The sequence below is a fragment of the Mus musculus genome, chromosome 17 (assembly GCF_000001635.26).
Source record: "Mus musculus strain C57BL/6J chromosome 17, GRCm38.p6 C57BL/6J".
NCBI lineage: Eukaryota > Metazoa > Chordata > Mammalia > Rodentia > Muridae > Mus > Mus musculus.
This window is the reverse complement of record NC_000083.6, coordinates 49,612,678-49,627,175: the sequence shown is the minus strand read 5'-3', so window position 1 is coordinate 49,627,175 and position 14,498 is coordinate 49,612,678. Positions and strand designations below refer to the sequence as shown.

At 44.7% G+C, this 14,498-nt stretch overlaps 1 protein-coding gene across 3 annotated transcripts in view; it reads right to left on the bottom strand.

Moving 5' to 3' along the window:
• Positions 1–12,078, bottom strand: part of Kif6 (kinesin family member 6) — a 294,750-nt gene extending 282,672 nt beyond the window's left edge. For 2 of the 3 annotated variants that reach the window (XM_006524391.4, XM_006524393.4), the window contains exons 1-3: positions 11,874–12,078; positions 6,474–6,583; positions 2,650–2,724 (exon numbers count right to left, since the gene is read on the bottom strand). In XM_006524391.4, the coding sequence (XP_006524454.1) occupies positions 2,650–2,724; positions 6,474–6,583; positions 11,874–11,939 (251 nt within the window). In that variant the 5' untranslated portion in view covers positions 11,940–12,078. The remainder of the gene's footprint in view (positions 1–2,649; positions 2,725–6,473; positions 6,584–11,873) is intronic. The other variant, NM_177052.3, reaches the window with a different exon arrangement.
• Between the last annotated feature and the right edge of the window lie 2,420 nt (positions 12,079–14,498).

The following is a 14,498-nucleotide window of genomic DNA, read 5'->3' as shown; positions in this document are numbered from 1 at the left end:
GGTAGAATTTATGCCAGGCGAGCGCATGCCCCTGTTTAATCTACAAGTGACAAAGAACTGAGCAAGCTCACTGGTGTAGCCAGTCACACCCAGGCTATTTAGTGTATGTCTTAAGTATGGCTATGCTATGGATAGTCACTTACAAACCCAAACAGTGGAGTAAAAAGTCTTGCCAGCTGTCCACACTACCCATCTGTGCAGGGAGAGTTTCCCAGAAGGCCTTCCCTTCCCTTGACCTTCACCGTCTATCAATCCTTGGAAGGGCAGTAAGGCGAATAGGATTGGCTAAAAATATCCTGGAGTCATCTGTGAACTTTTCATCATCTTCAGATAAAGATCTGAGATAAAGAAAAGCTGAGGAAGGGGGGGGGGGACTGGACGTGGGGAGTCAGTAAAGGAAGAAGACCCCAGCTCCTCAGGAAACAGAAATGAGGTTCCCTCCACGAATGAGTAAAGGTTGCCAAATAAAATACAAAGGCTACAGGAGGGAGGGATAGTTCAATGGTCAGGGGCACTTTCAAGTTCTCTTGCAGAGAACTTGAGTTTGGATCCCAGGACCCACATGTTTACTGATGGCCACCCATATCTCCAGTTCAAGCGGATGAAGTACCCACTGTAGGTACCTACACACATGTGTAATTTCATATGCATACACACAAATACAAATTTTTAAAATTAAATGCAAGGCTCTCTCTCTGAAAAAAAAATAACCTAACCCAAATGATTGCTGAAAGGAATGTAATTTCAGCCATGTTTGACGTCTGACTGGGGCCACCAGAATTACATCCAAAGAAATACTGCCTGACTGTGGTTATAGATGAAACTATTTAAAGTCTGTTTGATTGTATTTTATCAGAGAAGGATGACTGTATGAGACAGAAAGAGCTTGCTTTGAGCAAGATCCATAACACAGAAGTGTGAGGGACAAGGTGTTACAGTAGGCTTACCCCCAGCGTTCCCAGGAGAGTGACATGAGCTACTGGACTAGAAATTTGGCTTCATTTAGCAGACATAAGTGTTATCTTATCTGTAAAGATGAATGAATAGTTAGTGAACCATTCTGATGGCTTAAGTGTCAGAAAGCAGCCTGATTAGCAGTTGCTCTTGGTGAGATTCCACACAAAGGACTTTCTGTTTTCCAAGGGCATAACTATACCAGTGGCTCTCAACCTTCCTAATGCTGTGACTCCCCACCCCCACAACCATAAAAACTATTGTCAGTGCCACTTTGTGAGTGTAATTTTGCTACTGCTATGAATAGTAATATAAATAGTTTTGGAGACAGGTTTGCCAATGAGATTGAGACCCAGATCCAGAGAATTTGCCAAGATACATTGATATGTTTACATCTGATTGTCTAGGACTGTTGTGCAAATTTCATTACTCCACTCACCAGCCTGGAACTGTCTAGGAATACTAAAAGGGATGGCCCTAGGAAGTAAGGACCAAGCTGAAGAGGAATAGAAAAAACCATTGTTATGCCTCCGGATTGTCATCTTTTAACCATATTCTTTGTTCACCTGATTATTTGAAATACTGGTGGGAATGGCTCAATGGGTAAAGTGCTTGTTTGCCACATGAGAATGGGAATGTGAGTTCAGATTCCAGCACTCCTGTTGGAAGCCTGGCATAGCAGCCAATGCCCTTGGCCCCATCACTGGGAATGAAACAGGCAGAACCTAGGATCTCACAGGCCTATCAATCTTCCTGGAATGGTGACTTCAGGTTCAATGAAAGACTGTCTCAAAAAAATGAGGTAGTGAAGCCATTGAGGAAAACATCTCAATGGCGATCTTCAGTGATCTGTAGTTTCCACACTCCAAGAACAGTTGAGTTCATGCATACTCACACACAAGCACATACACATACACGTGCATGCACATGTGCACATAAAGGCATGCACATGCAAGCACATATACTTGCACACACCCTCACACATGCACACAAACATATGTATGCACACGTGCACATGCATACATGCACGCATACATACACACCCACACAGACATGCATGCATGTATACATACATATATACACCACACAGACACGCATGGAAATTAAAATCATAATAGTAACAATAAAAGAAAATTTGAACCAAGGAAAGAACTGAAATAGCAGGCAGAAATTTCTAGATTTCCCACACCAGTAGTCACACCACTTTGAATAGTGTCAGCATGTATAAGTTGTGGTTAAGAAACCTTTGAAAGGATCTCCTTGTGTGTGTGTGTGCATATTAGTATGTGTGCATGTGTGCAAAGGCGCCCTTGAAGGCCAGAGAGGGTGTCAGATCCTTGGAACTGGCGTTACAGCAGGTTGTGGGCTACTCAGCGGATTCTGGAAACTGAACTCTGGCCTCTGCAAGTGCATAAAGCGCTCCTAACCCCTGAGTCATCCCTCCAGCCCCACACTGGACCTTTCAAAAAGAGACTAAAAGAATAGCTAGTCTGTCCTCATCTCTGCCTCGCTTCAGGATTCTCAGTCTGAGTCCAAAACAAACAGCTATTAATAGAAATAATTAATGCTATCACCGTTTCATGCCCTGAGGCCTGAGCGTAAGATTGATACATCGAAACAAATTACCACAATCACTCGAGGATTGAACACAAGATGAAAAGCCTGGGGCCCAGAACAGAGCCTGGGCAATCCTACCTCTCGGCGACTGGTTTGGCAATGATCTCGAAAATGATCTCTTGCTTAGCCTCTTGGTCAAAAATCCTTTGAAACCTGCAATATGAAAATGGTAATTATCTCAAGGCCGAACCTTCCAATGCTACTGGATTAGTGGATCTTGTTTTCAGAAACAGGTTGGTAAACGACCCGCAGTGACATCACCAGGCCTACCTAACCTAACACAATGTTGGCTCTGTCATCTCCCACACTGTGTTATTGTAATCTTGTTCACAAATGGTGGGTAAACAATATGGCTTTGACAAGATCTGTACAACTCTCCCCCTCTGGAAAAAAAAAATCACACCAGCTTTGAACCAAATGATAAACTGTGTATTTTTAGCCCTCAAGAGGGGCAGTGTCTGTGGCTGGCATCAGAGTCAAGCCTCAAGAACCACATGGGTTGGAAACCCACGGAGGGGATGTAAAAAGGCTTCCGGACCCCTGATGTTTGCCTGCCCTGTGAGGAAAGCATGCACATGTGAAGTGTGTGATCCCTGGACAGAAAGCAGAGACTGCAGTTCACTGCCCACGTATTAGGCACCCCCTCCTACGACTGGCTTTAGGGTGCTGCTGTCTCATTTTCTTGCCAATGATTCAAAAGTCAGGGAACACTCATGTGCTCTGCAGAGTCGGGTCTTTATTAGAATGGCAGGGAAAGGAGATCTGGGATGTGTGTGTGTGTGTGTGTGTGTGTGTGTGTGTGTGTGTGTGTGTGTGTGTTTGTAAGTACAGCTGCATGAATACTAGAGATAGACAGAGACAGAGGCTGTTTCTATATGTCTCTGTGTGTATGTGTGTAGATCAGAAAACAACGTTGGGTGTATTCCTCAGGTTTCACTCACTTTGGGCTTTAAAGGCAGTCTCTTGTTGCCCTGGAATTCTCCAAGTAGGCTAGGCTGGCTGGCCAATAAGTCCTAATGACTTACCTGTCTCTACCTCCCTGGTTCTAGGATCATAGCATGTCAACCCATCTGGCTTTTAAAATGTGGATCTAGTCACTGGTTGGCAAGTCTCACAATCTCTGCTCCATTTTTATCCCTGTACATCTTGTAGGCACGACAAATGTTGGGTTGAAGGTTTTGTGGGTGGGTTGATGTCCCCTCCCTCCACTGGCAGTGCCACCTGGCTATAGGAGGTGGCCGCTTCAGTCTCCATAACCCCCGGTGGTGCTCCAGGATGGGGTAGTACCCAAGGGGCCTTCTTCTCTGAGGAGCGTTAAGGGAGAAGCACTTTATAAGGATGGGACTGGAAGAAGAAGATAGATGGAGGGCTAGGATTGGGATGTAAAGTGAAAAAATAATAATTAAAATAGTAGTAGTAGTAGTTGTTGTTGTTGTTGAAGCAATGTGGGTTTGGGTTCTAGGGGTCAAACTCAGGTTCTCGAGCTTTCAAAGTAAGCACTTTATCAACCAAGATCTTTTCCCAGCATCTTAATCTTCTAAAACGAAATAAAAGTTGAGAGGACACGGTCTTTAAAACCTCCAAGCAATACTTTTGAGGGCATCTTAAGGAACTTTCAGGGTGGTTACAGACCTCTGGTCAACATGCCTACCTACAAGAGTCAACTGCACATATTCAACTAAGGCAGCAAGACTGTGGGGGACACATAATACAGTTGTTACCATGTGCTGATGGATGTCCAGAGTTAAGATTAGAAATATAAAGCAGAAAGGAATGTATCGCCAGAGACCAATATTAACTTCAAAGGATCCCGAGGGTTTGTCAACCTTCATCCGAGCTGAGCAAATGGTGAACTGCCCAGAGCAGTGGCTCTCAGCCTTGCTAATCTCATGACTCTTTAATAGAGTTCCTCGTGTTGTGGTGACGCCCCAACCACAAAAATAATCCCACTGCTGCTTCATAACTGTAGTTTTGCCACTGTTATGAATTGTGTGAATATCTGTTTTCCCATGGTCTTAGGCGATCCCTGTGAAAAGGTTATTTGACCCTGACAAGGGTCCCGACTCACAGGTTGAGAGCCACTGGTCTGAGGACACAGGAGGCAAATGCATATATGATGTGGTAGCATTTGCTGTTAGTGTGTCTGAATCTCTGCTTCACACTCTATACCAGCATGGCACAGAGGTCCACAGAACACATGACCACCATGCAAGTGTGGGTTCTAAAGAGCTCAGGGGACTCTGATCTCTGGTATTGTATTAGCCCTCCTGCAGAGTCTCTGGGAGGCTGCTGCTGAACAGGGCTCTCTGGCTTCTTCCATCTGGTGTCTGGGGACCTTGAGTCAATAAAGCGTTCCCCACCACACTTCCCTGAGGACTAGGAAATCCATCTAACCAAGCTGTACCAGGAGCCTTCAAGATGACACGGAGTCACCACAGGATATATTCTGAAAGGTTCCCTGTACAAAGTTCATTTTGGTCGGCCCATCACAAATCACATATCAAGGGCCTCCCACATGTTAGGCCTTCTATCAAAGTTTTGATTAGATTGAGATATAATTTTAGAGTAATACTCACAAAATGTATTGAATTCCTTGGACTGTGTGGTCAGAGAGATGGCTCAGCCTTTAAGGTTAAGAGAACTTGCTGTTTTTTGAGAGGACCCAAGTTCAGTTTCCAGCACTCTGCAGGGCAGCTTGCATCTACCTCTAAGGCCAAACCCAGAGGATCCAACACCCTCTTCTGGCCTCCATGGGTACCTGAACTTATGTGTGTACACACAAATATATTTTTATACTAAATTTAGTTTTTTAAAAATTATTTTTTTAAAACTTTGTAATCATTAAATCATTTTAAAATTACATCCTGTGGTTTTTTTTAAAAGAATAGTAGAACAAGAACAATCCAAATTTCTCTATTATCTACCTACTTAAGAATGAAGACTTCAAGATCAAACTTCATAACATACAAAGTAGTTGTTGCTAATTAGAGTAACAACATTTAACCCCAAATGTCCAGATTTTTGTCAATATAAAAAAGTTCCTGAGATATTTTATATTCTCTCTATATTGTTCATATGGAGTCTTTGGAATAAATAAATACTATACAGAGTACTTCATTTCAGGATAGACACAATTCAAGTAGATGTTCCGTGGGACATCCAATATGTACATGTGTGCTTTAGACCCATGTATCACTTATATTGCAAAGAAAGACTACTTAAATAACACAGAGACTGGACCTTAACATCTCACCTTTAATCACATTTACACATTCACGGACTTTGTGCAGGGACTAACTCATAATGGGCAGAACAGGTAAACAATAACACTAGAAACTCACAGGGAGCAAAACAAAGTGGAATCTGAGCCTGTAACTGTGTTATTTCTTTATTATCCATATGTGTATATATGTATTCATGTCTGTGCAATCTGTGTGCGGACAGGTGCACATGTTCACAATATATGTGAACAGGTCAGAGGACAACTTCACATGTCCATTCTCAGGGTTCCCTTCTGCCCTCTGAGAAAGGGACCTCTCACTGGCCTGGAACTCAGTCAGGTTGGCTGGCTTGTGGGCTCACAGGGCCCCACCTGTCTCTGCCTCCCATCTTGCCCTTCCTGGGGTTTCGGGAGTGTATTCTGTGTTCAGCTTTCAAATTAGGACTCAAATTCTCAGGCTTGGAAGGCAAGTATTTTATGGCCAGAGCTATCTCTCCAGCCCTGGAATATAATCTCAAACACAGAAACCTACCTTTCAAAACTCATAAACTTGAGTTCTATGGACCAGATGTGGCCATGCTACGCTTGCCATAGAAATGGGGCTGATGACCTCAGGACTGGCATGGGACAAGCATTTGCTCAGTGACAAAGCAGAAACAAGGAGGAGGGATATGATGCTTACTTAAACTTGTAGCTTTCTCGTTTGTTGTTTACGAATCCATCTGCCAGGTCTCGGGGTAAGACAATTTCCAAGCTATGCGTTAATTTTTCATCTTCATCTATGGAGTAAATCTGCAAATACAAGAACAACAAACAGGGGACCTAAATGACAAAATTCCAGCATGACCTCTGACCTGGATATGATTAGCACTGTAATGGTATAAAAATTGCTTTTGTGACAAAACATCATAGCATAATATCCATAATATAGTAGAATGCGTATACCTTTACAGATCATACATAAAGCATATATAATTATACATATAATTTTACATATAATATGAACTGTCACTGGGCTCAAACAAATGCATAGAACAAAACAAGAGTTAAAAAATCTAAATTGATGCTTGTATTAGCTACCAGAAGCTACATATGCAAGAAAGAGTTTATTTTGGCTTATGGGTCCTGTGAGAGAGTCTGTAATGGTGTAGGGGGATGGGGCATAGCATCAGGCAGCCAGGGCACGAAACTAAGGGATCACATCTTCAAACAAAGACAGCGACCTGGAAGTGGGACAAGGCTATAAACCCACAAAGCCCAGCCGGGTGATGTACTTCCCCCAGCAAGGCTGCAGCCTCTAAAGGATCCATAGCTTCCTGAAAGAGCGCCGACAGCTGGACCAAGTCCTCAAATGTCTGAGCTTATGGGGGGGGGGGGCAGTTACTTCCAAACCACCACAGTGCTGTATCAAGGCTGTGCTCATCTTCAGACAATTGCATATGCAAATTTGGTTGTGTGAATACATCCTTGCTGTCTTGAGAAGATCCTTCAAAGCTTTACGGTAAGAACCACTTCCCTATTCAAGAGAAATTCACATTATGGGCGCTACGACCCACCCATCAGCACTTCTGAGCATGTGTGAGCCACAGACATAGGGACACAACTCTGAGGTCTGAACTGTCTCAGAGAGCTAACAGGAGTGTCCACGTTCATGTTACATCCCCCAGAATCCCAAGATTCTGGAACCTGATAAATCATGTGGGTTGAGGTGACAGGTGTGCTTTCATTTTCTTTTGATGTCTTTTGCCTGTTGTCTAAGCTCAGCCTCTACTTGCTAAGTGACCTTGGAGAAATCACCTCCACTTTCCAAGCTAACATGCAAATAGAGGGCCCTAAAACCCTAACAATAGTGCCATTTTCTGATTCTTGTCTCTGTTACCTACTCTTTTATTTCTTGGCCAGGAAAAGCAACACTCAAGCCTATAAAGAAATGCTGAGATTTAATGTCTACACGCTGAACTCAACTACCAGGTGTGAAACCAGCCACCGCTCTCAGAATCAAAGGACCCTTCTACATAAAGTTGGGGAAACAGACTATCCAGCGTCCCTTGCAGGAGTGTTTGGGGGTAGGGCTCAAATGACGTAATGCAAATGGAAGTATTTGTAATATACCATAAAAAGAAAATTCAAAAAGAGTCTTCTTGTCTTTCACCAGGAAATGAAGTGCTTTCTTACAGGCAAGACTCCCTGTTTAAGTTAGACTCATTTAGATGCATGATTAGAGGGTAAGACTCACATTACTACCCAGGGAAAGCCTACCTACGTTCACAGAAACTACGAATAATTCCCAATGCAGATTTTTTTTTAAAAAATTTGAGACAGGGTCTCACTATGCAATCCTGGTTGACTTGGATCTCGCTCTGTTGACCCAGCTGGCAGAGAGCCACCTCTTGTTGCCCCTAACTCCAAGAGCTGGGAGAAATGGCCATGTGCCACCATGCCATGGCTTAAGCAGATTCTTTTTGAAACACCTTACTTAAAACTTGAAAAGTTCAGGTCAGAAAGTTATTTTCTGAAATAAAATCAATGAAATCAGAGAGAGGAGGGGCTGCGTTTGAGGGTTCAAAGCTTTCCGACTAGATTTCTTTCTCCCAAGAGACTTTCAAAAGCTCTATCCTGTACGGCATTGCCAGTTGAATAGATAGACAGCGAAGGAAAGGAACAGGTTTGCACAAATACACAAAACTGGGGTGACACAAAACTGGGGTGACACACACGTTTAGAAAACAATCTGCATCTTGGCCTGGAAGCTCGAGATCTCGGTGGTTACGAGTGCTTGCTACTCTTCAGGATGGCACAAGTTTGGTCCCCAGCACCCAGAGCCACCAGCTCTAGGGGATCTGCTGCTCCCTTCTGGATGCTCAGGTGTCCATGGTCACCTGCACACACCCACCCAAAGACACTCACATCGTCAAAAATGGAAAGATGAAAGCTTCACAAACAACTGGAATCTCTCTACACTCAGTAGTCAGAAAAGAAGGGACTGGGATAGGAAACGAATTTCCAGCGCTGTGACTAAGAAACTCTCCAAGGCACTGTGAAGTCCTTAGAGAGCTAGGAGGCAGTACAGTGGCAAGGTGTTCCCTACCACCCTAGTGGACCTGGTTCAAATCCCAGCATTACCACCATCAAAAGAGAAGAAAAAGAAAGTTCTTAGAACCAGACACTTTAGTCTTATAGGGTGGCTTTCAGCCTTTCTTTTATTAAGATTTATCATCTGAGGCAGGACACTTACTTTTTAGATAAAGAAGCCAAAAAAAATTCATTTTGTTTGCTCATTGTTCTCTCTCTCTCTCTCTCCACACCCTCCCCCCACCCCGTGTGTGTGTGTGTGTGTGTGTGTGTGTGTGTGTGTGTGTGTGTGTGTGTTACTTTTGAGATAGGGTCTCAGTGAAGGGTTGGCTGTCCTGGAACTCAATATGAAGACCTGGTTAGACTTGAATTCACAGAGACTCACCTGTCTCTGCCTCCCTGCTACTGAGATTGGAGGTGTGTGTCACCTCACCCAAATATTTTAAAAAAATTCCAAAACCAGGGTCTCATAAGGTAGTAACCAACACTAGCATGGTGCTCACTATGTGGCCCAGGCTGACCTCAAACTCACAGCAATCCTCCTGGTTCAGTCTCCTCTCACCCAGCTACCCCCACCACTGAGTGCTGGGATTTGCAGGTATGCGCCACCAGGCCTGGCCTAATCTATAAATGTGTATAGTTCAGTATGTAATGGCTCAAAGAGTTCGCTAGATCAAAACTCCTCACGAGCTCCCCAGTCTACCGCTGCCTGCCTCCTTCCCCATGGCCACCTGCTTTCTGACCACTAAGTAGCACAAAGGCTAAGGACCGACCAGAAGGTCAGTATTACATGTGCTTTCAAAGGTTTCTGTGATGGTGACTGAGGAGAGTCAGAGGCAAGCAAACCCAGGGGTTCCTCCCTATTGTTTCATTTCGCTTTCTTCCTTCCTTTCTTCCTCCCTCCCTCCCTCCCTCCCCTTCCTTCCTTCCTTCCTCCCTCCCTCCCTCCCTCCCTCCCTCCCTCCCCTCCCTTCCTTCCTTCCTTCCTTCCTTCCTTCCTTCCTTCCTTCCTTCCTTTCTTTTTCGAGACAGGGTTTCTCTGTGTAGCCCTGGCTGTCCTGGAACTCACTTTGTAGACCAGGCTGGCCTCGAACTCAGAAATCCGCCTGCCTCTGCCTCCCGAGTGCTGGGATTAAAGGCGTGCGCCACCACCGCCCTGCTTGTTTCTTTAAACATGGCTAATATTGGGCCTGTAGAGACGGCTCAGTGGTTAAGTGCACTTACTGTTCTTACAAGAAGGACCTGGGTTCAATTCCCAGCACCCAGGTGACAACTCAGACCATTTGTAACTCCAGTTCCAGGAAATCCAATGGTCTTTACTGGCCTCTGCAGGCACTGCATGCGTGTGGTACACATATGGACATGCAGTCAAAACTCTCCTACATATAAAATAAAAAGCAAGTTTTTAATGACTAATTTTTTTCTTTGGAGTCTTTTCCCATAACTTCTCCTGAATGTTTGTCATGAGATAAAGGGCCACTGCTGCTGCTGATGGCAGAGATATTATAATCTCTTTGTTTTAAGAATGTAAATTACCACCGGGCAGTGGTGGCGCACACCTTTAATCCCAGCACTCGGGAGGCAGAGGCAGGTGGATTTCTGAGTTCGAGGCCAGCCTGGTCTACAGTTTGAATTCCAGGACAGCCAGGGCTATACAGAGAAACCCTGTCTCAACAAACAAACAAACAAACAAACAAACAAACAAACAGAACGTAAATTACCAGAGACAGATTCTAAATTATAAGATGACATAATGTTACATGTTTACATACACACAACACTGAAACAGAATAGAGACAAAACATTGTTAACTGTACACTTATTCTACACATTTATAAATACGAACCAAATTGCCTGAATATTCACTTTGGGAGTCAGAAAAAGCGTGTGTGTGTGTGTGTGTGTGTGTGTGTGTGTGTGTGTGTGTGGTGTGGTGTGTGTGTTGGGGGGGTTGTTTGTTTTCTGAAGAGAAAATGTTATCTTCAAAAGCCTTAATGAAAACTAAACTCAGTGCCTTGCACCCCACAAATAAGAGGCAGGTTTGGATGGGAGAGGGAGAAAGATGAGTGGGGACATGGAGAGAGTTCAAAAGCAATTAAAGTTCTTGATACAGATGCAAAATTAACATTTCAAACTAAATGCAGGAGTAGTGGTGAACACCTTTAATCCCAGCGTTTCAGGGGCAGAGGAAGACAGATCTCTCTGAATTCAAGTTCAACCTGGCATAGTGAGACCCTGTCTCAAGACGAACAAACAAATTAAAATTAAAAGTCAGTTCCTGCTATTCACAAGCTGGGCACCCTGGCCATTTTACTTAACCTGTCACACAGTGTCCTCATGTGTAAAATGAGGACATTGACAAGAGTCCCCAGCAGAGGACCAGAAATAAGCCAGAAAAGTCAACTGGGGAGTGGTGGTTTCTCCAAACAGCAGCTGTGACCATGCTCACTCTGGAGGCAGAGAGGGAACGCCTATCTTCACCACCTTGGCAAACTTCTGGATTTCGTACACACCTCAAGAAGGCTGATCAGTGCTTTTCGGGGAGTGGAACATGTTTCTTGTGTGGGGACACATGGCACACTTAACAATGAATGCACGTCGAAACAACAACAAAGCGAAACAAAGGAAAACCCCTAACAGCAAAGCAGTTAGGTAAGAAAACCAGCAGGCCACGAAGTCAAGTGTGTGCACGTTTCTGAAATTGTGTAATCCTGCTAGGAGGGTGCATCACAATACTTGCCCACTGGTCGCCCTACTGGGGACAGGTCAGCCCCTGTTGGGAGCTCCGTGTGCAGGGCTGGGAGGCAGTGATCCAGAAGAGTGCAAGAAATACAGAGCAGGTGAGTGTGCAAACATGTCCACGTGCACGAGTGTGCTAGAGTGTGCTCACGTGTACGGGGCGCGGGGCTGAGGTTGTGGGCGGGCTCCGTCCTCCCTCGGGGCTGCAGTGTGCGTGACCGCCCCGCGCCGACTGCCCCACACGACCCACACCCGGCCCGATGGTCCGTACCCCTTGCTGCTGCTTCCGCACGGTGGGCTTCACCCTAGCGAAAATCTGGATCGTCTGCTTCACCATCACCAGCGGAGACTCCGCACTGACCCTTGACCTTTCCGAGTCCGGACCACCTAAAACTTCCTATTCCCACCTCCCGCAGACACCGCTGCCCTAGCAACAGTAACCAAAGATGCTACCCAAGCAGCACCGCGGCCCCGGGTTCCCGCCTCCTATCCCTAATTGGTCGTGGACTAAAAGGAGGGGCTGAGGGGCGGGACCGAGCAGGGATCGCCGCGCATGTCCGTGGGAGATGCTCTTGGGATGTGGGTTAAAGAGTTTGCAAGCCCGAGTGTGTCTATTTCCTTAACAAGTCCTTCCGCATTCCTTAACTCCTGTACGTCTCTCTGAAGTCAGTCTGCCGTTTATCACGCATTGCAGAAATGACCTTTTTTGGTTGAGATTCCCAAGCTGCTCTGAGTTCACTGGGAAACCATTGTGTGATAAAGCAGGTTCTCAACAGAAAAATCCCAGCCCGAGGGCAAGGGCAGTGCTGAGCTCCCTGTGAAGAGACTGGTTCCCATGTGAAACGTCTGGAAATGATGAGTTCCTGGGAGACAGCCTCCGAAAGCGTGCCCAGCCTCTACTCACCAGGAAAATGCAAATTAAAACCAAACTGCAATGTGACACAGACTGATAGTGGCTGAAAACTTTGTGATATACGTACATATGCATATACATGCACATATATACATATACATGTATACATGGGACATATATGTGTGTGACATATATCATATACATACATATACACACATATATGTACACATGTGTGTGTAGGGGGGGACAATACCAGGTGCCAATGAAGATGGAGGCGGGGGAGGGAGATGAATCACCCTTGGTTCACTGGTGAAGTGGGTAGTATAAAATACTACAACCGCATTGAAAAAAGGAAGTTTGGCTATTTTTTTTTTTGTTGTTGTTGGTCTTAAACAGGATCGCACAGTGTAGTCTATAATGATCCCCACCTCACCATCCTTTTCCATCAGAATCCCAAGTTCTGAGGGCACCTTCATTTCCTTCTTCAATTTGTCTGGGTTTTGCTTTTGGTTTTTGTTTTCCCAGAGAACGGAAGGTACAGCTACTTTGAGACCCACCAGCTGCACTTTGGGGACATTTAACCCAGAGAAATGAAAACTTGTGTTCACAAGAAAACCTGTGTGCGTTTTCTTAATTGGCGATAGTCCCAACCTACAGGCAAAGCAGAAGTCCTTAGAAAACCGTTTTAAAATGAATGAACCATTGATAATATGCAATAGCCTGAATGAACCCCCAGAATTAAAACAAAATCAGAAGTTAAATATTGAATGAGTCTCTTTATGTAACATTCTCTGCACATATATATGCAGAGTCAAAACAAGGGAGGGATTTCACAGTACCAAGTGTTGGCACAGATGCAGAATATCTAGAACTCCAGTTGTAAGTAAGACAAGATGCACCCAACACTTAAAAAAAAAAACAGCCTTAGAGTTTCTTATAAAGTTAAGCATACCCACATCACATGGTCCAAAACAAAAGCACAGACACCTCGAGAGGAATTTTCATGGCAGCCTCACTAACAATCACCCAAAACTAGACGCAAAATCTTCTGTCCTTACAGACAAACAGCTGGTGCAGTCTGTTCAGTAAGAGTGGACTCCCGGTACCTATAGCTACGGCTCAAATGTTTTATGTCCAGAGAAGGATGATGCCAGCATCCACAGTTACATGCCGTCTAATGCCATATATACGATGTCCTAGATAAAGGAAACCCCTAAGGATCAAAACAGATGAATGCTTGCCAAGGCTGGAGTAGGAAGTGGAGTGGACTGCAAAGGAGCATGGGAGTGCCTGGAGTGAGTGTGTCTGTGAGGGGCTTCTGAGAGGGTTAGCTGAAGACCTCTCTGAGTGCAGGAAACATCCAATCCTGAACTGAACGGAAGTGGAAAGAAGAAAGTGAGATGGATACCAGCATCCATCTTTGTCTTCTTCCTGATCTTTCCAGATGTGAGCAATCACCCTTACTTTTCGGCCACCACAGCCAGGAGCTGTTCTCATTGCTGTGCCTTCGCCACCAAGAAGGGCCATAACCTTAAACCACGCTCCAAAATAAAATGTTCCTCAAGCTGCTTCTTGCCAAGTGCTTGGCCACAGCAACAATAAAACTAATGGCTAACACCTTCTGTGTGTGTGTGCATGTGGGTGCATGCACACTCATATTGTGCATGTGTGTGTGGGATATGTGTTCATACATATGAAAAACATATGACAACCTTGGCTATCATTCCTCAAGAGCCATCCACCTTGTTTTTTGAGACAAGCTCTCACTGCCTAGAATTTAAGGAGTGGCCTAGACTAGCTGGCCAATGAGCCCCAGGCTTCTATATACCATCATCTCCCTTACTCTGGGATTATAAGCATATGCCATTATGCCAAACTTTTTAAAAAAATATATTCTGGGGCCAGAACCAGAACCTCACAACCACATTCCCAGCTAAAGGATGTCCCCAGCCCTGTAAATACAGCCTTCTAAAGAGCAGAAGCTACCATTCAAGTGCTTAGAAGACATAATGAGAAGTGAAATTCTATAGCTCCTGGTGCCAT